The sequence below is a fragment of the Podarcis melisellensis genome (assembly GCF_964234715.1).
Source record: "Podarcis melisellensis genome assembly, chromosome: 3".
Lineage (NCBI taxonomy): Eukaryota > Metazoa > Chordata > Lepidosauria > Squamata > Lacertidae > Podarcis > Podarcis melisellensis.
Genome location: NC_138530.1, coordinates 62,485,264 through 62,507,746, shown reverse-complemented (window position 1 = coordinate 62,507,746; position 22,483 = coordinate 62,485,264). Strand labels below are relative to the sequence as shown.

At 37.1% G+C, this 22,483-nt stretch overlaps 1 protein-coding gene across 20 annotated transcripts in view; it reads left to right on the top strand.

Annotated features, from left to right (window-relative positions):
• The window catches only part of EYA4 (EYA transcriptional coactivator and phosphatase 4), a 108,278-nt gene that overhangs the window by 32,304 nt on the left and 53,491 nt on the right, over positions 1-22,483 (top strand). For 15 of the 20 annotated variants that reach the window (XM_081907131.1, XM_081907132.1, XM_081907126.1 and 12 more), the window contains exon 3: positions 16,288-16,337. The exons of 2 other annotated variants lie outside the window; for them this stretch is intronic. In XM_081907131.1, the coding sequence (XP_081763257.1) occupies positions 16,288-16,337 (50 nt within the window). Of the gene's footprint in view, positions 1-7,065; positions 7,307-16,287; positions 16,338-22,483 lie in introns of those variants that run through there. 3 more of the 20 variants (XM_081907135.1, XM_081907128.1, XM_081907141.1) reach the window with 1 other exon arrangement.

The following is a 22,483-nucleotide window of genomic DNA, read 5'->3' as shown; positions in this document are numbered from 1 at the left end:
CCACATTTCCCATCATTTGTAGGCGGATATGAACTCCACTGTTTTTACACCATGCATTGGAATTGCCCTTTTGCAAAAAAAATTCTCCCAAGTTCAAAAGTCCAGCCTGGTTTTTATTACTAGGACTTTGAAGTAATAAGATGGTTTGTGTCTTTACAAGAGGTTTATTACTCCAGAACACTGATTTCCTCCATTTATTATTTTTAATAAATGAATTGCCCATTTGCAGAGATGTCTAAATAGGGCCTAAACTATAATAAACTAGGATGCCCAAAAGATTGAAGACATAAGCATACTATTTTGTATAGCTTTAGAGTTTTATATTTTTTTCTGATGCTATATATTTAGGAACTGGGTGAATAAACTTGACAGGAATTTAGTGTGCCCCCCCCCCCCAGCCTGGGCAGGTTGCCTGTTTCATGCCTGACTGAGTCCTGCTACTGTTAAGGATATGCTGAAGTGTTTTTTTCTGACTTTAACTGCATTGTGACAAAATCCAGAGTCCAGTGGATTGTGGGACCGTCATAAGATATGCCTTGCTCACAAATCCTATTTGTGATGGAAATATAAATGATAATATTTTCTCTTTGTGGTAAAGATATGCATTGTGTGTGTACATTTGAAGAAGAAATTGGAAATAAATTTTAGTGAAACTCATATTTTTAGAAATGTACCGGTAATTTTTAATACTCCTTCAGATATGTATAAAATAATGTTAAAGCTTCAGGATCTAAAAGTTTGGTTTCACGAATAGAAGGAACTCATTTTCTGAGAATAAATCTTCAGAGTAGAAAGACCCTATCCCTTAATGGATCCAGTTTTTAAATTCTCCATATTGAACTGTTTTCTAAACTTTAGATGTTTTCAGGCATTTCCAACTTTCCCATCTCTTAAGGTAATAAGATTTGACATACCTCTGCCTCCCCTTGGAGTATAGGGAAGCTGGAAATGTCTGTAAATGGATAATGTTAGAAGAAATGGGTTGGATCCAAAGGTTCCATTGCAAAAATGGAAGGAGCTTTTGCTCCAACCATCATGTTTTCCTATTGCCAGGGTATGAACTCTGTTCTCAGTGCAAATTCTCAATGTTCTGAACATATAACTAGGGATGTGCAATAAAAACCTAACTGCTTGTTAGTTTTCCCCCATTCTTTGAGGGATGCATGTTTGTATAATTCCTTTATTTGAAATGATACATTTAAACATAATATTTTAAAGCATTTAAACTGGCAAAATCCTCATTTTACTCCATGTCAAGGTGGAACTTTTTAAACTAACTCCCACAGATATGCAAACTATCACACTGGTGCATATTCTCCAGGAAATGCTGGGAAAGAATGCTCACCAGTAAAAACAACATTTCATATCCAACATTTGCCATATTTAAAGTCAAATCATTGACAGGATTGCACTTGCATCCATTGATTTCAGGGAGCCTGACTTATGTTAGATATCAGCTGTAGGCACTCCCTATTAAGAGAACAGTGACTTTTCCATTGTGATAGCATGTCATGTACTGATGATATCAATTCCACCTCAAATATAGTATTCACACATGGCCCTACCTCAAATTGCCAGTATCAAAATTTCATTCTGAAGGTCTCTTGTTGTTTTTGACATGTAAGGACATATTGTATTCAGGCTGCAGTGCTTCTCCCGTTCTGTGTTTACACATATGCTTTGGGCACACATGCTTTGGTTAATTACTTTTGGCGTGTTCCTGCTTTTTCTTGTTCTTACTGGACTGAATACAGTTTGTGATAAATGTTGCAAGTTCTTGTTCTCTATCAACTCTATTGTTAAAGAGTTTTATAGTTTTAAATTGATGAAATAATATTTATTGTGAATTAGAAGCTGCCTTGAGAGGAGAGCTTATACAGTAAATACTTTAAATAAATAAGTTCTGCTTTTAGGCTATAAGCTGCTCTAACACTCTTATTTACCTTCAGTATCTTGTACAATTGCACAAATACTTTTCATAATTATCCGGGCTTGCTTAGAACCCATTGAAATAAATGGGACAGGTAAGTCATGACTAAAGTTTGGTTGATTTCAGTGGGAACTAAGTGCAATTAATGCATTTTCTTTCCCCTCCCTTTAAGCTTGTTTAAGAAACTTTATGTGCACACACATGCACACAGGGATTGTTCCCTCCCTATTTTTGTTTCCCATCTTGGGCATCTACAAGTACAGTAATACCTCAGGATAAATAAGCTTCAGGTTGAACACTTTCGGGTTGCGCTCTGCGGCGACCCAGAAGTAACGGAGTGTGTTACTTCCAGGTTTCGTTGCTTGTGCATGCGCAGACAGTCAAAATGATGGCATGCGCGGAACGCGACCCGCGCAGACGCGCTGTCACGTCTTACATTCTGTTCAGGATGCGAACGGGGCTTCGGAACAGATCCCGTTTGCATCCTGAGGTACCACTGTACCTGAATCTTAACTTGAAGCAGACTTTAATATTTTATTTTATCACTTCCTTTGCTATTTTTTTCTTTTAAAAGGATAATATATATTATATTAGTATTTCTATTTACTTTCTTTGAAAGTGTACTTTCAAATATACCTCTATTTTCGAAACATTTGTGAGTCCTATCCCCTACATTTCTATCCTTCTTGCACATTCACATAGCTTTATGTTTTAGGGTATGCAAACAAAAAGTACCGTAGTTTCATTCCTCCAGCCATTCAAATTGCATTCAAATTGCATTCATTTAGTTTTCATTTTTTTATTTTTCAAACTCATCCCCTTTTTGTTTTTCATTAAGGGGAAACTCAGCCAATTTTCTGCTACTTGTAGCATAGTATCGTTTCCTATCTAGTGGTGTGAAATTTGTAGGCTTCCTAGTAATCTTGACGTTAGGAAATTTAGCACATTTCAGATAGTTATGACAAAGGATCTCATTTTAAAGGCAATTAAAAAAGGCTGGCATAAGAGAACACTACACAAGTTCCTACCATTTCTTTGCTAATTTTATTTAGTTATTCCTTTTGAAATGTGGACATCTTTGCAGTTATCTAATTTCTAGTGCTTTATTTCCCCCCTCTTTTCTTTGATGTACAGTGGCTTGGATCCAAAGAGCTGAGTGTGGAGTTCCATTTAGTGAACTGTACTTTCTGCCTCCTCCTTTCTGTCTGTAACTCCATGTTCCCTCCAAAGCAAGTGGAATAGGGTCTACAGTTGTGGGGGAATTTGGCAGCAATCTGAAACCCTTCCCCTTGCATGAGTGGAAGTGCCATTGAATCTTAGCCAATGTTTTCATCTTATAATTTTGCTATTTCTTTGTCTCTATTTATGTAATGTTTTTCATTCTTCCACACAGATTACTTAATCTTTGTCTTATATCACTTGCCTGCTATATTTTCTCAGAAGTTGATCTGTAACCCTTCTTTTTCTCTCAGTGGCATCATTCACACATCATGGTATGCCATAAATCGTGGCTTACTGTGTATGAGGAAATGTGGCCACTTCACTAGTAATTTTTAGCTGTGAGCTGATAAACCACTCCTCACCCCCCACCCCCACCTTGTATCTCTCTATTTTCTGTTTTGCCGAACAGGAACTCTTATAGAATACTGTGACTTTAAAAATCACCTTCAGAGCCACAAACTTTCCCCCTGAAACCTGGCTTCTTCCATATATACTGTGCTTCAATTACTAAAATAAGCTGTGAATTATTTGAACATTCAGATCTGAAGGTGCTATAAAATATGAATTTGACATTTGAAGTAGTAAAAATTAGTATACTGTTACAGATCACCATTCATTTGTAAATATATTGTTTTGGATATGATGGCAAACTCTGGTATTATAACGCTGCTATATAAATATATGGTGCAACCACATTTTGAATAATGTGTACAGTTCTGGTCATCGTCCTCAAAAATGATATTGTAGAGTTGGAAAAGGTTCAGGAAAGAGTAACCAAAATGATCAAAGCAATAGATCAGGTTACAGTATTTCTGTTTTTGTAGTTTAGAGAACAGGCTTGTAGAAGGCAACATGGTAGAAATGTATAAAATGATGCATGGTGTAAAGGAACTGGGCAGAGAAAAATAATTACTGTTTTCTCATAACACTAGAACTTGTGGACAACTAATGAAGCTAAATGTTGGAAGATTCAGGACATACAAAATAAAGTACTTCTTCATACAGCTCATAGTTAAATTTGTTCCCATAATAGGCAGTTTGACAACTAACCCTGATGGCTATGTTCTACTTCCACTTTCAGAGGCAGTATGCTTCTAAATACCAATTTGCTGGTAAACACAGAAGGGGAGAATGTTGTCACACCCAGGTCCTGCTTGTGTGCAGCCACTCAAAATTCAAAATGTGCCCAGAAATCCAAAAAATATTGATGACCCCTGTTGTACATGCCTGAGCTTTGGACCTTATCTTCACTGGGTTGCATCAAACTAAGTCATAGAGTAGCCTCGTTGATTTCACTAAGCTTCAGAGTAGGCCCCTTGTTTATTCATTTCAGTGGCCTACTCTGAGTATGACTCTGTTGAATATCACCATTAGCTTTCTCCTCAGTGTTGAACAAAAATGCCTCCCATTCTCTGCCATAGTTGTAGATAGCAAATTTGAAGCGAAGGTCTGTTTGTTATTTTTTTTAACCTCAGCAGTAGTTTTAAACCACTTCAGCTATCTTTGTTTTCCCATACAGAGTCTTAGAAACTCGTTTGAATGATATGAGTATTCTTTGCTAGTGATCTTGAGTTCTCAATTGCAGAACTTCTGTTTTGAGGATTCTCTGAAAAGAGGATTCACCAGCAAAATCAGTTTATTGGCATGGAGATACCATCAGAAGATGAGCAAGGGCATTTTTATTTTGAAAGACATTTAATCTCCATCTGTAAACTAATATTTTATTTTTGTTTTATATGCATTGGGTACATTGAGCTTTTTGGTGTTGATTTTTTGTATTTTTATTTTTCATAAATGTTCAGATTATAAACTATGTTAAATTTATAAAGGAAAAGCATTGCAGTACCATATGAACAAACATGTTGTTTGCGTAGGTTTTATTTTATACAGATTTAGTTGCTGTTACTGCATTGCACCTTTTATTCGGTTTCCCTTTGACTGTTGTAGCAGTAAAAAGCAAGGCTATAACAATATGCTTCCTTCAGAATTTAAACATGCTTCAGTGGGCTTTTACTGTAATAGAGTCTGGCCTGGTTTATGCTAGTTAATGCAACAAAGTGAGTATTACTTGAGATGTTAATTCTTCGGATAATTACAGCTGAGGGGACCTGTTTAAGGAAGTGCAAATGCTCTGTATTATTTGGGGGTGGGAGAGAGGCAGTTGTAAATAATATTCCCAAGAATAACTATGAGAGCTTGGGAGCAGATTTTTAAAAATCGTGTGCATAATACATTTGCTATGTAACTTTTTAAAATAAAAGTTATGCATTTCTGAGTTACAACCAGATCTTAGATACATGAGATTGTCCATCAAATTCAAAATCTAGAATGTGCTATATATATTTCTAGTGCAGAATAGACTGTGAATAGGAAGTCCTCAGTTAAACAGCATCCCAACAATTAACTCTCTAGTGATCTTAGGCAAGCTATTACTGTTTTCACCTCGACCTCTGTTCTCTGTAATATTAGAATCATAGTATCAGCCTGCCTTACAGGGTTGTTGCCAGAGTTGCTGAGATAATGTCTATAAAGGGCTATTTATATGGTAAGGATTTTTTTTTTCTCCTTTCACAAATGCAGCTTGTACTTCATTATATATACTTTACCTTTACCTCTCCTTTAATACACTGAGGACATGGGGTAGAGCATACTCATGTGTCTTTTAAAAAGTAATGTGGAAGATGGTCCTAAATGTAAGCATTATTAATGACCCTCATGGTCCTGGGAATCCTTTCTAATAATAAAGTGTTGGAGCTGTCAAATGATGGCACAAATATCCTAATCTATTTAGATAGCTTTTTAATCCGAGTCATCAATCATGTTTTATTAGCTTTAACAGAGTCAAGCTGCTGTCATTTAAATGTTGCACTAGGACAATGTGCCGACAATGTTCTGCAGGTGTAACTTTCACTCAAATGCTAAGTCTGCACAGCAAGCTAGATTGTGCTCATGTTGGGAGAGAGTGCCATCTTCAGTTTTAACTCTCCACCGAGCTTCTGAATTTGGCATCTTTGTAAAGTGTAAAATTATACTTCCTATTCTAAAGGAAAGGGTGGGAAGCAGAATTCTCAATACGATACGTGACCATCAGTAAACTGAATTGTTATTTTTAAAAATATTAAATATTGTTTTACACAACTGTTGCAACATATGCCTTAAAATATGCTAAAGGCAGCTAGTATAATAATAGTTGCAATAATAATAACAATAACATTAGAGAATACTTAGAATATTTATTTCCTACCTTAACATTCAAAGTACTATTGAAAGCACATATTTGTACTACTGCAACAAAAATATACTATGGTAAAAATGGTGGTAACGTGAATGAATAAAAAAGTCTTATCAGCATTGTTTGTTTTTTGTTGAGTTAATTCTGCCTATGGAGGAGAGAGAACAGATTTTCTGTGGATATTAAAGTAGTGTCCACTTTTATTTGGCAGTTCTCTTTCGTGTCTGGTATGTTACCAGAAACATCTACTTAATTCTTACATGCTAGTCCTGGGACAGATATGTTATTTATTCTTACCACTACTGCTGCTGCTTCATTTAGAAAACACATTTTTTTTTTAAAAAACACGCTTTAGTGTTAGTATGTTTATACTTCATCTAGAATGAATCATTGATATAGTGTATGTGTATATATAGGCATAGCTCTGTGCATTTAAATTTTAAAGGGATTTCATACAATAAGAAGCAGATGTGTCACAGTGACAGCAGGCAAGTAGGGGCTGGGGAGCTGGGTTCATTAAAAGAGCCTTGGGATAAATGCACCACATAAGATACCCACTGAAAGACAGAAGCTGTTGATGAGGGTGACCTCTGAATGCAAGTCATCTTACTATAAACAGAAGGGCGTGGAAAGCCATTGGTCTGAGCCAAGCTTGTTTACTATCCAGATCTCACTTTAGTTAACTTAAGTAAGCCCACTGAGCCTGCGGTGACTGCTTAAGGAAGAACAAAGTGTCTTTCGTTCTACCTGAATTTGAGACAATCGTGCTGTCTACAGAATTATCTGATCCTGTAACTGGCTACACATTTCCAGTGTTGGGTAGAGGAATTTTGTTGGTGCAGAACTTAATATATGCTCCCCCCTCCCAAATTCGAGTCAAAGTGTCTGGGGAATTCTTTTAAATATCTTGAGAGGGAAATGAGGTAAGCCTGTAATTTATTTCCGTATGTGACAATGATTAGCATGTTCAGAAAGCAGTTGAGACTAAATAGTGTCTATTTAATCAAATCATTAATGAGATTTTTTCCTATTTAGGGATAATATTCCTTAGTTTACTTTGCATGTTTTTATAGGTTTTTTTTAATTGATCACATCTCATATGTGTGGAAGTTATTAACTGCTCTAGCTTCAACCATCATTCATAAATGATAGTTATTTAAATATGCATTCATAATATATATACATTTCACAGTAAGCATCCTGCTTTTTTACTAATATATGAAATATTTAATTATGTTTCGGGAGAGACGTAAGATCATCAGACATTTGGCAGAAATACGTTTTCGTTCAAAAAAATAATAGCACTATACTGTATATTTTTACTCAGAAGTTACCCCTACTGTGTTCTGTAGGGCTTACTCTAGGATAAGTGTGTTTTGAATTTTAGCCTCTTTGTGTGTCACGGAATACCTTTTAAATACTTTCTTTGCAATGTTTCATAGACTAATGGCTTTTTGAAATAGAAAACAACACATCATTTATAGTATTTCTTTCGTTGTTAGATGTTTTAATCTGACATTCCAGAGCTAAAATGTTGAGCTTGCTTTTTGTAGCAGTTTATCTGGGTTTAAAAAGAATTCATAAAATTTTGATATAGTTCATAGTGATGCAAGTAATGTATTTGGCTGTAAAACAATAGTAGTTAAGCAATGCTATAGCTATGTATACATAAATGTTTTTTCTACCTTGTAAGGAGAACAACAGACCATAGAGTTAAGTGCTATATTGCACTTCAGGATTCGTAATGTGAATTGGCGTTAACAACTACTGCTTCTTAAATGTCTCTTTCATTCAAGAGAACTTGGGAGAGTCTTTTGCTTCAGGAGTATTTTATTACCTTAGAAAAGGAAGTAAAGTTTTGGAGAGAAAAAATAAAATGCTTGAACTGTCCACTTGTGAAAATAGATTTAGAGCTGCAGGGAGTTGTATTGTTAAGGGACACTGTTTTGCAGAAAAGTATGATAAATTATTACAGCCAATATGCTCCTCAACTTGGTTCGTAAGGTCTAGTGAACAGCAAGCAGCAGTATCCAGTTACATGTTTCTTTTCTTAGATTGCTTAGTATTTTCATATTTCAGTTCAGCTGAACCATTTTTTTTTAATCAGACAGGGTTTGGCTTCTAAACTAACAGCTTTTAGAACACTAAAATTTTACCTATGAACAACTCCTACTAGTACATTTTAAAATGTTTAGATTAAACAACCCCCTTTTCAAAAATATTTTTGTTAGGCTTTATTTATAATTACACTGTGGTTTTATAAAATAGTTTAATGAATTCCATAAATTGGAACATAAAAGAGCATCCGGAAAGTCCTCTCAAATTGTAATGTTGTAAAAATGATGAGTGTATGTTTAGAAAAAGAGACAGCTGTTAAAGAAAGACAAATGTCAAACAACTTATTAAATGTATGTTGAATGATAACGGGTATTATTTGCTTACCAGTGTGTAATGTGAGATGATGAACAAATATAATGTGTGTTATATCTAGGTTAGAATTAAATAACATTGGTTAAAAACCTATTTTTAACATTTGGAGCAGTCTGACAGAGATGTCTAAAAATATTTTCTTGTGATTTAAATGTGCACCAGTACTTCTATTTGTGAAATGCTTGGTTATGGGAAACCAACAAGAAATTTGCCCTGTATATAAGTCCAATGAAGTAAATAGAAACATTGATTATAAGCAAATAGAAAAAAAAAATCGAACAAACTGCATATACTGTAGAAAGGTTCTAAGTTTTTCTCTAGCTAATTGACTTTTAAAGATTCACAAGAAAATCCTATGTATGTCCACTTGAAGGAGAGGCTACACACTCAGAAGTGCCACTGATATCAATGGGAGTAACTGTCAAGTACATGTGTGTATAGGATTTCAGTCTTAAAGTACAATATAGTTGAACTAAGTGGGATTTACTTCTGAGTAGACATGCATATAATTTTTAGCAAAGCAATACTGTCAGGTTTTTTAAAAAATAAATCCTGGTATTTCATTAATATGAAGATGCAAATAAATTTATTTATGTAAATGTAGACATATTTACATTTTATCTTATAACTCTGGGCCAGCAATGATATGATTTAAAACAAAAGAAAAATAGATCCTATATGCTTATTTCTAAAAGTACTCAATAGTGAAAAGATACTGTACTTGTTAAACAAAAAGGGACTACATTAATATTAGTTGTAAGGCACTAATAGTTAGAACACAGCAGTGAAATTGACATCCTTGCTTGGATGGGTTAGAACATAGTTATTAGTTTAATAAATACGCAGATGCAAATCTTGTAAACCTATTTATAACTGATCAAAATTGTAATTTTAGAAATAGCTATCTATTAAGAGAGCCCCTAACTATTGAAGATAGGTGTGGCTAGGGATCCCCCCCCCAATATGCCTGGCAGTAAATATTAAAGGAGGAAAAAAGACAATATGTGTGGATTTTTGCACAGACAACTAATACAAAGAGAAGCCGAAAACATTAATTGTAACAAATAAAGAAGCCTTAAACAACAATAACAACAACTTGTGCAGAAGTGTGACATGTAGCATTTTGTATGCTCCAGACAGTTATACATTAACAGTGAAATTCTAGGAATGCCTACTCAGATGTAAGTCCCACTGAGTAAAGTGGAACTTACTTCAAGGTATAGGTGTATAAGATTGCAGCCTATAGCTATAGTCCTATACATAACTACTGAAAGTAAGTTTAATTAAACTCAACTGGACTTACTTTAGAAACATGGCTAGGATTGTGCTATTAGTTGAGTACCCTTTTCAGATAAGCAACAATAGAAATAAAAAAACTAAAATATAATTAAAAAGGGGTTGTTATATACACATTTATAATCGGTGACATTTCAGTTCATCCACTGTCTGAAGGTCTTCTTCCAGAGCTACCTTCCAGAGCATCATCAGTGTGATGACATCTCTTACTTCATTCAAATACCTAAACAAAACCCACATTTTCTATTAAATTTTGGCACAACTACCTAGAACAGTGGTTCATTATTAGGTCATTACTGAGGATCCCCTATTTTTCAAAAGCCAAGCCACACACCCCCTACTTTTGAAAATTTTGATAACTCTAATTACCTCTACAAAGCAATTTTTTGAACAAAATTTGGGTAGCCCAAAATAAGCAAATTATTTTAGGCATGCTAAAAAACAGACTAGGGTTGAGTGATACCTGGCTCATCGTGATATATCAGCAGCTAAACATCAGGATATTCTGATATATCACAGTGTTTGAAACTGGACATCAAGCATGGGGATGAGGAAAGGAGCAGTCACAGAGATTTGGGTGGGTGGGACGCATACAGATCAGATGTAGGGATTGAAGGAGTTGTAGTCATGGAGGTCAGGCGGGTAGATTGTGTGCAGATCAGGTGGGATGAGGGAAGGAGCAGCTGCGGAGATTGAATGGGGGAGAGGAGAGGAAGCAGAGACCCCTCTGCCGCATGGTAGAGGGGATGAAGATGGGGGGGGGGTGCATCAAGCCACAGCACCAAGAAAAGCTGCTCTTTCTCAGTGCCAGGGGAAGGTAGTACCATAGTGCCTTAAACTGAAAGTGATCAGCTTCCCTGTTCTCTACCAGCGTGAGGGGCAGGCAACTCACTTCAGCAGTGTGATCAGCTGAGATCATGCGATATTGGCGGTGTCTTGATGTCGGTTACCCTGTTCTCCCTCGTGTGTGGAGTGTTATATTACTGTGCATTACTGGGTCAAAATTGTTATCGCAGTGTGATTTCAAAACCAATTTTGGCCAATACAGTGGTACCTCTGGTTATAGACACTTTAGGTTACAGACGCTTCAGGTTACAGACTCCGCTAACCCAGAAATAGTACCTCACATTAAGAACTTTGCTTCAGGATGAAAACAGAAATCACGCTGCAGTGGTGCAGCAGCGCGAGGCCCCACTAGCTAAAGTGGTACCTCAGGTTAAGAACAGTTTCAGGTTAAGAACGGACCTCCAGAACAAATTAAGTACTTAACCCAAGGTACCACTGTATATAGAAAAACCACACAGCGCTAAAATAGACCATAAAATTTTATACATTACCATGCAAAAAAGACAAAAAAAATAGTTGGAGAGGGAAGACAGAGGATGGGGCCATGGACCCCTAACTGGGAACCACTGACCTAGAGAGATGTTTGAGCAGGGTATGACCATAAAAGCCTGTAAAGGTAAGAATAAGGATCTTATGCTGAATGTGGAAGTAGGTAGAAAGCCGGTGAAGGTATTTAAGAAAGGGTTTCATATGATCAGAGTTACAAGATATGTAAATGAGTTTGGTACCAGAATGCTGGGTGGAAATGGAGGACCAGATGAGGCAATGAAGGAGTAGAGAGGTCACCCTCTGGGTTCAAGTACACTTCCACTTGTCCCACTGCTTTCTTCCAGGGAAACCCACTGTTTACCTCTGAATTGGCGCAGGGGAAAGGAAAACTGTGAATGAACTATCAGTCAGCCTAACGTGTCTCATAAGTGTTATGAGAATAAAGTGGGATATAGGTGGTGGTGGTCAGTAGAGAATTTATATAAGCTGTGTTGAGCTTGAAAGAGTGGGGGGGATAAACTTTTGTTATGATATTTTGTCCTTTCTGTTACGTGTTGCATCATTCCTATTCTCCTCCTCTGCCAAATGTGGGATTCTAGTTGGAGTATTTGATCAGTAGGCCATCTTCTGAATGTTCACATCAGTTTCCATTACTATGAATTGAAAAAGGAATATGAGTTACAGATTAGTTTATAAACTCATTGTGCTTCTTACTGAGCCACTTCCAATTGCTAAAAAACATTTATGTTGCAGGCTGCATTTATCCAGATTGTCTGAGCCCACAAAATGCTACTGGAAGCAGACTGTCAAATAAAGCATGATTTGAGATTCTAGACCACCCCTTCTCTTGCAGTCTCTGTTGCTGCAGCAGAAAGTGGTGGCAGGCTGTTTCTCTTAACCTCTTGGTCTAGTGTTCTAGCCGTAATCCTGCAATAGGAAACAGGCTGAAAGATTTGTATGGATCACCTAAGGTGTGTTTGGTAAGACAATCCCTCTACTTCCCTGAGCCAGTGTTTACCTGATCTTATGACAGGAAGGTGGCATTATGTGGCATCCTCTCAAGCTGTCTGTACACCTGTCATAATGCATGTTGCCAGCTGTTCCATCATTGCATCTTGTGCCAAGTGCACATAATGCACCTGAGAATGCACACAAACTTCTGCATGTTGCCATCTGTTCTCACCATTGGACTTTGAACACAATTCTGAGAATCAATGTAGTGTACCAATACTATTCGAATGGTGTCTGACTTGTGAGCCGAGTAAAATATTGTTATTGAGTAGCTCAGTTCAGCTGAAACCTCATACGTGTCCCAGAACTATGTGTATGAATTGGCTTTATTCTGAGCAATGTGTGTTGTCATTGTGCTAGATAGGGAAAGCCCCTAAGGTTCATGCTAGCCCTGATCCTATGAATGCCCGCTGGCAAATACATCCTATACCCTTATTAAATCAAGTGCTCTTTTTGCATTTCCTGAAGAAAGCCAAGCTTGCCCATTATCAAGAATGGCAAGGTCATTCTTAATAAAATAAGATTTTGCTCTTTGGCATGATATTTAGTTGATATGATTATTTTATTGTTTTACAAATAAATAGTAGAATGGCAACCCTGATGCAGTTATTGCTAGTTCATAGGACCAAGCACACAGTAATAATGGTTTTCATTGATCACTGCTAAATTGCTCTGTTTGGCAAGGTGCATATGACCATTGCAACTCCCAAGTAGTATTATCAATTCCCCAAATTAGCACTTTCAGTAAATATGCAGATCTGGTAATAAGAAGTTCAGATAACGTATCGTTTATCTTTCTAGCTCCTTTAGTTCAGTGTCTTTGCCCATAGATTTAAGATTTAGGCCCAGTTCAGACATAACAATTGTTTCCTGTTCCATGTCTACTAGCAGATCTCCTTTTAAATACACCACAGTTCCTGGTAATCATGAAAGCCAGTTTAACTGTCATTTGTTCAAACTATGATGAATGAGAAAAATGCAGAATCAAACAGTGTTTTCAAATCCTGGCTTGATCTTAAGCCATAGTTTGAACAAGCCTCAAATCCTTCAGTTCAGATATGGGGAACTGTGGTTTGTTTAAAACAGTTGTAGAGGACCTTTCTCCCAGCATGCCAGATCTATATCTGCCCTATCCTTTACAAGCTAAATTTGACAGGTGAGTGAGGGCACTCACCTGTCAATCACCTGACATCACAATGGTATCAAGTGACAAAGCTCTTTGAGGGGTCACACCTAGTGTCCCTTCAAAAAAAGCTTGCTCCACATTCACAAAGGGGTTTGCATTAAAACCCCTGTTGAAACAGGATTTTTGCTCCATTTTAGCAGTCATTTCAATGCAAATCATGATTTTGGAGCAAGGTATGTTCCAGCCACCTATCAACTATTGGAGTGGCGAGTGTACCTTTATTCAGCAATAATTTGGAGCTTATTTTAAACTCCTAATTGTTCCTTTAAGACCACGATGGTATTCGCTCTACCCCAACATCACATATGACATTAGGTATGGGGCAGGTGGGTGTGGTTTTCCAGGAATGGCCTGGTGGGTCAAAGTGGGGCAGTGGGCTAGACATTCTCCACTTCTGGTTTAAAAGCAAAAGCAAAAGCTGCTGATCTTCTTGCATATGCAAATGAAGGGAGTAGGATGGAGAAACCTGACTCTTCAGTGGCTTCTGTTTACAGATCTGGTAAATTAAATTGCCCTTTTAATCAACAGAATGTATAAAATACCAGTTTCAACTCTTTTAAATAGTAGAGGGTTCCTAACTTGTGTGTATCCTAGAATAACTATTTCTAAACATACATCTTGATGTCCACTTATACTGCTGTAAGTAGAAAGATTTAGGGGATGTTAAAGGGGAGCCATGTTTTGCAGAGGGTGCAGTTTGTCATAGTAAAGGAGAGTAAAATAGTCTGATGCACATACTCACTACACTCTGTTGCCAAGACATACAAGAGGAAAAAGCCTCTGCTAAAGGCACCAGAGCCTATGCTACTCCAGCTTATGAAGGGTTAAATTTGTGCTTTTATAAAAATCACCTTTGAATGGAAGCTCTGCAAGTCAGATTGATCTGTAGAGGAAGAAATGGAAGATACTTCCCATGTGATGGGGTCACAGAGGAGGGCTACATTCCCCTGTGCTAACTTTCTGGGAGCCACATGCCAGCAGTAACTGAGCCCCAAACCAAGGTGGATGGCCTGAGCTGACAAAGTGCTCTTGCTGTCCCACTCCCTGTAACAGATTCACACACAGGCACTTATACAGCCTCCCTCTGCTGTTGCTCAGATGACTTAGAAACAGCTGAGCAGTAGAAAAGAAAGATGCTGCAGAAGGGGCAGGCATACACTCACTACATCTCATACACAGACATATGGAATTGGCTCCCTTGTCTCTCACCCTTCCAGTCCTTGATCAAGTGATCTTATGATCTCCTTGGAGCTTTCCAGCCAGGAATTGCTAAGATTCTTATTCTGGAAGGTCTGAGACCCTGACCGCCTTCCCACTAGTTCTGCATTCATTTTCCCCTTGGAAAGTCAAAGGTAAGGGAAGCCTTCAAAAACTGCTGCCTCAGCGCACTCTGACAGAACCACCACCTCACACTCAGAGCTGGCTGGAGTGGGAGGAGAGCTATGGTCTGCTGGAAAAAGACTATGAACAGCAGACTGGCTGGAAAGGTTCAATGATTTCATCATGTACAATGAGTTTGGTCATAATAGATGGTAGCATGTTTAAAAACTTGAACATTCAGTCTCCTCCATGTGGATGTGAAAGAGGAGAAGACGGAACAGGGAGCATTGAAGCCCAAGGTTTACCACACATTCTAATAGTAGGAACCTGTGGTTTCTTGTTAAGTGGAACCCAGCCAATAGATATTGGATATGAGCCTGGAACTAGGTGAAGTTCCCGTTTTTTTGTACTGGACCACTCTTGGCAGATCACTATGCCTCGTCCTCTGTTATCCCTCCTGTAACATTGCCACATATTGCAAAAATGAAGGTATTATGTTGGGTTTTTTAAATTTTAAGTAATTAAGATTATAAAGTATTTTATACCAAATGTTCTGTATAAAACACAGCTATAATTTATTTAGGAGTTTAAAGGACATACTGATAACAATTGATCCAGTTTCAATTAAAATGCTGTAAGCATCTAATAGGAGGTCTTACTGCATATGAGATTCAGAAGACACAAACACTATGCAAAATGTGGAAAATCAAATTTAATATTTTATGTTTGCTCATTCCATGATAAACATTGAGTTATTGCGCAGATTGAAAAGACAAAGTACATACTAGATTATAGATACATATGGATAATACTTGCAAAATATTTGAACTGGAGCAACACACATTAAGTATACCAGATTTAGAAGATGAAAATTAATGTATGAATTATTTAGCTAACACTGCACTTTTGCCACAGAATCTGGTGTTTATTATTGTGAGCTTTAGCAGGAAACAGAAGCCGTATCAGTTGGGAAAACATTTCTTTACAAAATTGAGAACAGTTTGGCTTTCTCGTTTCTAAGCAGGGAACCTGGTTCTTTGGTTTCTTTGTTCCAAGTCAGACTACTCCCAAACTATTTTAGCTGAACGTTTTACATACTAGCGGAGTCAGGGGAAGTTAAGTTGGCAGCTGTTCGTGGGATAATAATGAAGCACACTGTTTAGTATTGCATATCCGCACTGTAAAATGTGAGAAGTATTTTATAGAGACCATGGTGAGCAGGGCTCTGTCCATTTTGTGTGATGTAAGTGCATGAACTGTAGGTGAGGAAACTTTTCTGTTTCGTTTTTTCATGGGAAAGTAACTGGCAATCATACTCTGTTGCAGGTGAAGAAAGCGTGCACAGATTCAGATGTTTCAGAACCTCAGAATTCCAGGTAAAGCAACTAAACAGTGCTTTGATAAATTCAAGTGCTTTGAAGCAGTGATGCTATTTATAAGAATAATTATGAAAGGTAAAGATGAATGTAAATATGGAAAATCATTTGCTTTCATAGACTGAAAATAACTCCTTTTGTATTCTTCTGAATATATTTCACTTTAGAGATTATATTTTGGCTAGATTAAGAGCTAAATGCTGGCATGCAGAATCATATGTATGACCAAGTAATTTTGACATTACTGTATAAAAAAGTCTGGTTTCTCTGTTTTATTGTTGTCTATGTACTGTTACTTATTTTCAGCTTTAATGTTTCTAGTTTTTTATGTAGAGTAAAAATGCTACTGTTTGGAAAACAGTACACTGTTCGACATGTTTTACTATTTGTTTTACATATATTACTTTTATGACACTTTTGTCTCTATTTTGGACAATAAAGTAAGTAAGAATGACTGTAAACATGCCACCCAGTATTTATGTTCTGTTACATCTGTTTTGTGTGAAATTTGTAATATGAAGCAATTTAGGCCTTTTCTGAGTTGTTTCATCCATTGCTTCTGTTTTCAAATAGGTCTAAATATTACAAGTTTTTAAACAATCACATTATCTTGATAAAAATTGACTATCACTAGCAGCTAACAGAAACACAAAACATTTTCTATTAAGAATGAGTTTCAGGACCCATCCTGAAAATAACCTTTTAAGTCACCATGTTGTGTCTTTTAAATTGAGAACCAAACACCTCTTAAAAGCTTCCTAAAAGATCTACTGGATGACTGAAAAATCCTTAGAATTTTTCATTCTATTTCTTTATTGCAGTGGATAATACATTTTCTAGGATGAATATTGTCCAAATGTAACTGAGTGTAGTTTGAAGTGTGGTCCTTCTCCTACCAAGATCAATGAGAATTTTGCTATTAAGATCAATGGTAACAATGTTCCTTTTCCATGCTGTTTTATGAGATTCCATCTTTCCTTCCTGTTCTTATTAAATGCTAGAGTTTTTAAATATCTGTAACTGCTGCATATAGATATTTTCAATTGAATTAAGAAACCCAGTTAAGTGAGTGTATAGTTTTTAGCCATTCTAAAATATGAGTTCAATTGCTTTTCAAGAGAAGGGGCTAGTCTTAAGGCATTGTAGTGCCAGCTATGTTTATTACTAAATTCTAGTTTAAGCAAAATATAAAATCTGTACAGTACTTTTTATCATTTTGGGTATTACTGTTTGTTAGATTTTTATGTAGCTTTTCATCTGAAGCACTCAAGGTAAGGATATACGATTGCTGCAACCCCTCCTGTTTGGTATGTTAGCCTAAATTATAGTGATTGCTTTGAGAACTTCATGACTGAGTGGTGGTTTGAATAAGGGTCTCTCCCTAGCTCAAATCTATCCTCTTACACCAGAGTGTTGAAAGCATTCTAAGGCTGCAGTCCTAAACACATTTACCTGGGAGTTAGGCCCATTGATCTCAATAGAATGTACTTTGAGAAGAAGTATATAGGATTATACTATATAATTTCACCCAATCTTAAGGCCGTTTCACTTATAGTATGTATCAGAGATGGGGAATTATATCCCATCTGGTGGGTCAAATCCTTATCTTGCCCCAGCCCACAAGACAAGCTGGACAGGTATATGGAGAAAGCCACTTGTAGATCACCTGATTTCACAGTGACATCAGGTTATCTATTTTTCCCTCATGGATAATCAACTGATTGTTGAGGGTTGCAAGGTGATGTACATAGAGCTAGGCAAGCCCTAACAATCAACTGATCATTGGGGTTTGCATAGCTCCACAAATGGCAATTTGCAGTCCACAGCAGTCAGCTGCAAACCACCTTTGGCTCAGCCACATCTTTACTTACTCCGCACTTGAGCAAGTAGGCATATGTGGAATGGCTAAAATGGCCTCATAGGCCAAATTGATAAACAGTGCCTAATTACATCTGTGAACCCTCAATTCCCCACCCCGACATAGAGGCAAATCCAAGTTAGCCACCATATGTATATGCAATTGGGAGGCAGTGGGAAATGGGCAAACTCTTGGAAATTTATGATGTTAGGCAGGCTATTAAAGTTTTTTGTGTTTGTTTTAAATGCTGCTCTAATTTTAATGTTACTCTGTTGTTTTTAGATTTTTAAAATCTCTAATTTATATGTGACTTTAGTGTAGAATTTTTATACTGTCAATTAGGTGTTTTCTTTGCCTTTTTTCTGAATCTGTTTGAGGGGACTTCTAGTTTGAAAAGCTTCAATATAATACAGTGGTACCTCGCGTTACATACGCTTCAGGTTACATACACTTCAGGTTACAGACTCCGCTAACCAGAAATAGTACCTTGGGTTAAGAACTTTGCTTCAGGATGAGAACAGAAATTGTGCAGCAGCAGCGCAGCAGCAGGAGGCCCCATTAGCTAAAGTGGTGCTTCAGGTTAAGAACAGTTTCAGGTTAAGAACGGGCCCCCGGATTGAATTAAGTACTTAACCAGAGGTACCACTGTAATGACAAAAGCAACAGGGTACTATAGCAGATCCTAGCTCTCTGACTGGTGTATCTGAATGAATGAATAATGAATGAATGTTCACATTTTTACATTTTACATTAATTGGTACAATTACATTACAATTAATGGTCTCCTCGGTATTATTCTAGCCACAGTTTATCATGAGCTACAGCTCTGTGTGCAGGAAGCAAGCTGTTTATTCATACTGAATGGAGGAAGAAGAGAAGGGACAAAGGAGCATATGAATCTGAGGCTAACCAAAGCATTAAATCCACACAGGGGCCAAATTTTCATTTGGCGCAGTTATGTATACTTATAAGTCTATGGGCTGACCAGCACAAGTACACAAGTTACCTGGAGCCTTTCCATCATAATGCACATTTCCTCATAGAATAAACAGTGACCTTGCAATACTGAATATTTAGGCCATTTGGGAAATGGTTTTTCAGTGTATATATTTTTTTAAAAATTAGAGATTGCTTGATTTTTTAATTTTTCATTAGTATTTGTATGCATAACAAAATCGTAATGACCAAACAGAAAAGTTAGAAATGCAATGTACACTATTTAGAATAATCAGTGCCTTAGTGGCACTAGAGAGCACGGTTATAGCATAGCATACAGGCATTGGGCATGATGAACATTCTTCTTAAAACAAGTCTTGTGAAAACATTGTGTGTAAAGTGAAATGTCAGCACAAAAATGGATGCTGGAGGTGCTTTCACTTGCAGAATAGCTCCTGGCCTGTTACTTGGGGCTAAAGTCTTTCATTTATTTAGCTAGCTTTATTGTGTGTTGGTTTTGGACTTGGAAGTATTAGAATAAATGCAGATGGAATATGTTTTTATAGTAGGGAAGTAATTAAGTTGGGTGTGGGAACTTCGTCAGGAGAATTCTTGGAGTGGCATGTGTGTATCAGCAAATTCTTTGTCTTACTTGGCTTTTCTTTTCTAGAAAGAAACGTTCAAGTTATATTTGTGTCTCAGTTATGTAAAGAGAATTCACTAATGCAGGAAAATATATTGGCGAAAAGAATGATTCTAGGTGTACCTAGAATGAAAAAGTAATGAAGGGAAGAGAAGTAAAGAAAGAACATGCAATAATAATTTCTGGTGTTAGGCTCTTACTGTAAAACAGTTATGCATTTTATTTTGTTTCAATAGCACTTTAACTTCAAGGTGGAAATTTACCACAGAAGTAATAATTTTAAACAAAAGTTTATAATTTGAGCACAAGGTTGTCATTCTGTAAAATCAATGTATGCCCTTTGGGAAGTTATAGGTAGGAAGTGCACATTAAGATAGACTAGCTTGTTAGAGAATCAGCCTGTTAGTGTAGAATTCATAGAATAGAATTATAGAGTTGAAAGGGCCCTGAGGGTCATCTAATTAATTTTTATTTTTTTTAAAAATTGAAAAATAGTGCTGCTTTGCCATTTTTAAAAAATACAAAAAATAAAGAATGATTTACTTGGAGTAAACACATTAAAATCAATGGACATGAAGTAACATAAGCCCATGGAATTCTGTGGGTCTGCTGTCAGTATGACTTAGTTGGATATTACCAATTGGGAGAAAATTAGTAGCTAATGAAAAGACAAATCATCTGTAATACACAAGCTGCAACAGGAACCATTTGTACATAGAAGCCAAAAGAAAGAAGGTTCTACTTAGCTTTGCTGCATTGGACTTACTAAATTGCGCACCACCTGAAAGAGTCTCCTACTGCTGTTTTCTGAAGATGCAATCTTCGCCGTCACTGTCACAACTTGGTGGGCTCAACATTGAGCTCTAACCTGTGTCTGGTCAGATTCAGAATGAGTTCTCTGCCACTGGCGCTCTAGCAGTCTCAGTGATTGTTTCATTGTCCTCGGATCCATAGAAAACCATGGGGCTGTCCGGGCTCCATGCAGTCGGAGAGGTTGCTTTGTTGTGTATTTCGTTGCTTTAAAGGTACAAATTAGCCAGGGTTGGTTTGCACTTGTCAGTGACCCCCTGCAAGCATGTCACAGGTGTGCATGGCTGCCAGTGGATTTCTGACCAAGTTGCACTCCACAGAAATTCTGGTTTTTGCATTTCAGGCTAAAATTACTTGGTTTTTCACATGAAAATGCCAGTTCACAGCCAAACACTGTACAGTGGTACCTCAGGTTACATACACTTCAGGTCACATACTCTTCAGGTTACAGACTCCACTAACCCAGAAATAGTACCTCAGGTTAAGAACTTTGCTTCAGGATGAGAACAGAAATTGTGCTCTGCGGCGCAGCAGCAGCAGGAGGCCCCATTAGCTAAAGTGGTGCTTCAGGTTAAGAACAGTTTCAGGTTAAGAACGGACCTCCAGAACGAATTAAGTTCTTAACCCGAGGTACCACTGTATCCGTATAAGATAACAACAAGTAGCTGTGGTTAAAATGGATTATATTTGGGGAATCACAGAAAGGTGGCAAGGAACCAGTAGAATCTGCTTATATTTGTAATGTGAAATAAAAAGATATGAGTAGGACTGAAGGAAGGATGGAAATAGGGATCTGTGATACAGAACAAGGGAAGGCAGTTGGTGGAGCTGAAAGCCAAAGAAAGGAGGCAAGAAAGTAATAGGGGCTTACACATGTAAATAGAACATGTAACAGGAGGGGGGGAACCCTTTAATTATAGTCATTTCAATCTAAAGAAAGTGATTTAAGATAATACTAACTAGAACAGATTTTACTGTTTTTTACTTTACCAATTTATTAAATCTTCATATAATTTAACATATACAGATAATTCAGATTACAATATAAGTAGTACTCAGCATATTATTAGGTCACCGTTTTCATTGTCCACATTTTGAACAGCAGTTGGAGGATACAGATGACAGCTATAGAAGTAATTCTGCAATCATGAGCATCTGGTTGCTTGGCAGATTCCTCAAGCACTTCTCCTAATGCGTTTGGATTTGCCCATGGGCCTTTTATGTGGTTGCATCGCAGATGGGCTGTTTATACAACCTGGTTATCCTGCAAGTTTCTCTTTCTCTCCTCCTCCCCACTCCCTAATAAAAAAGTCTTCACTGGGAAAGAAAATCTTCACTGATTCTTTGACTCACACATTCTTTCTCCAAAAGATAAGATTCTTTATGAGTCTCATAAGTTCTCTGTATTATGACACTACATATAAGCTATCCAGAAGACTCCCATATATCCACTCGTGCACCCGGAATTCGTATTGCTGTTGTGAATTACATTTAACAATCTAACTGTTGATTTTCAGTGTGTTTGTGTCTGTATTGTTTCTTTGAAAGTGACCAAATATAAGGTTAATTCCCAAAGTAGGGTAAGTTTACCTACTCTTTTAAGCGTAAAATGGATTTGCCTTTCCGCAATCAGTTCTCCACCTTAGGCTTTCAAAGTTCAAATCTGGATTTGGTTATAAGTGAAAATGAGTATGGTGGTCTCAGCCTAGTCCTTAGGGGTTTCTTGTCTGCTGTTCAGAAGAGGCCCAGAACTGGAATTGCAAGGTTGTTGCAGGTCATGATTTAAGGTATATTGGTAGAGTTATGTTAGAAAAGTGTGCACAGCAGTTTAGGAATCTCTGTAGACATGTTTTTCAGCTGAATGCTTTCACGTTCAGAACACTGAAAAAGGCAGTGAGC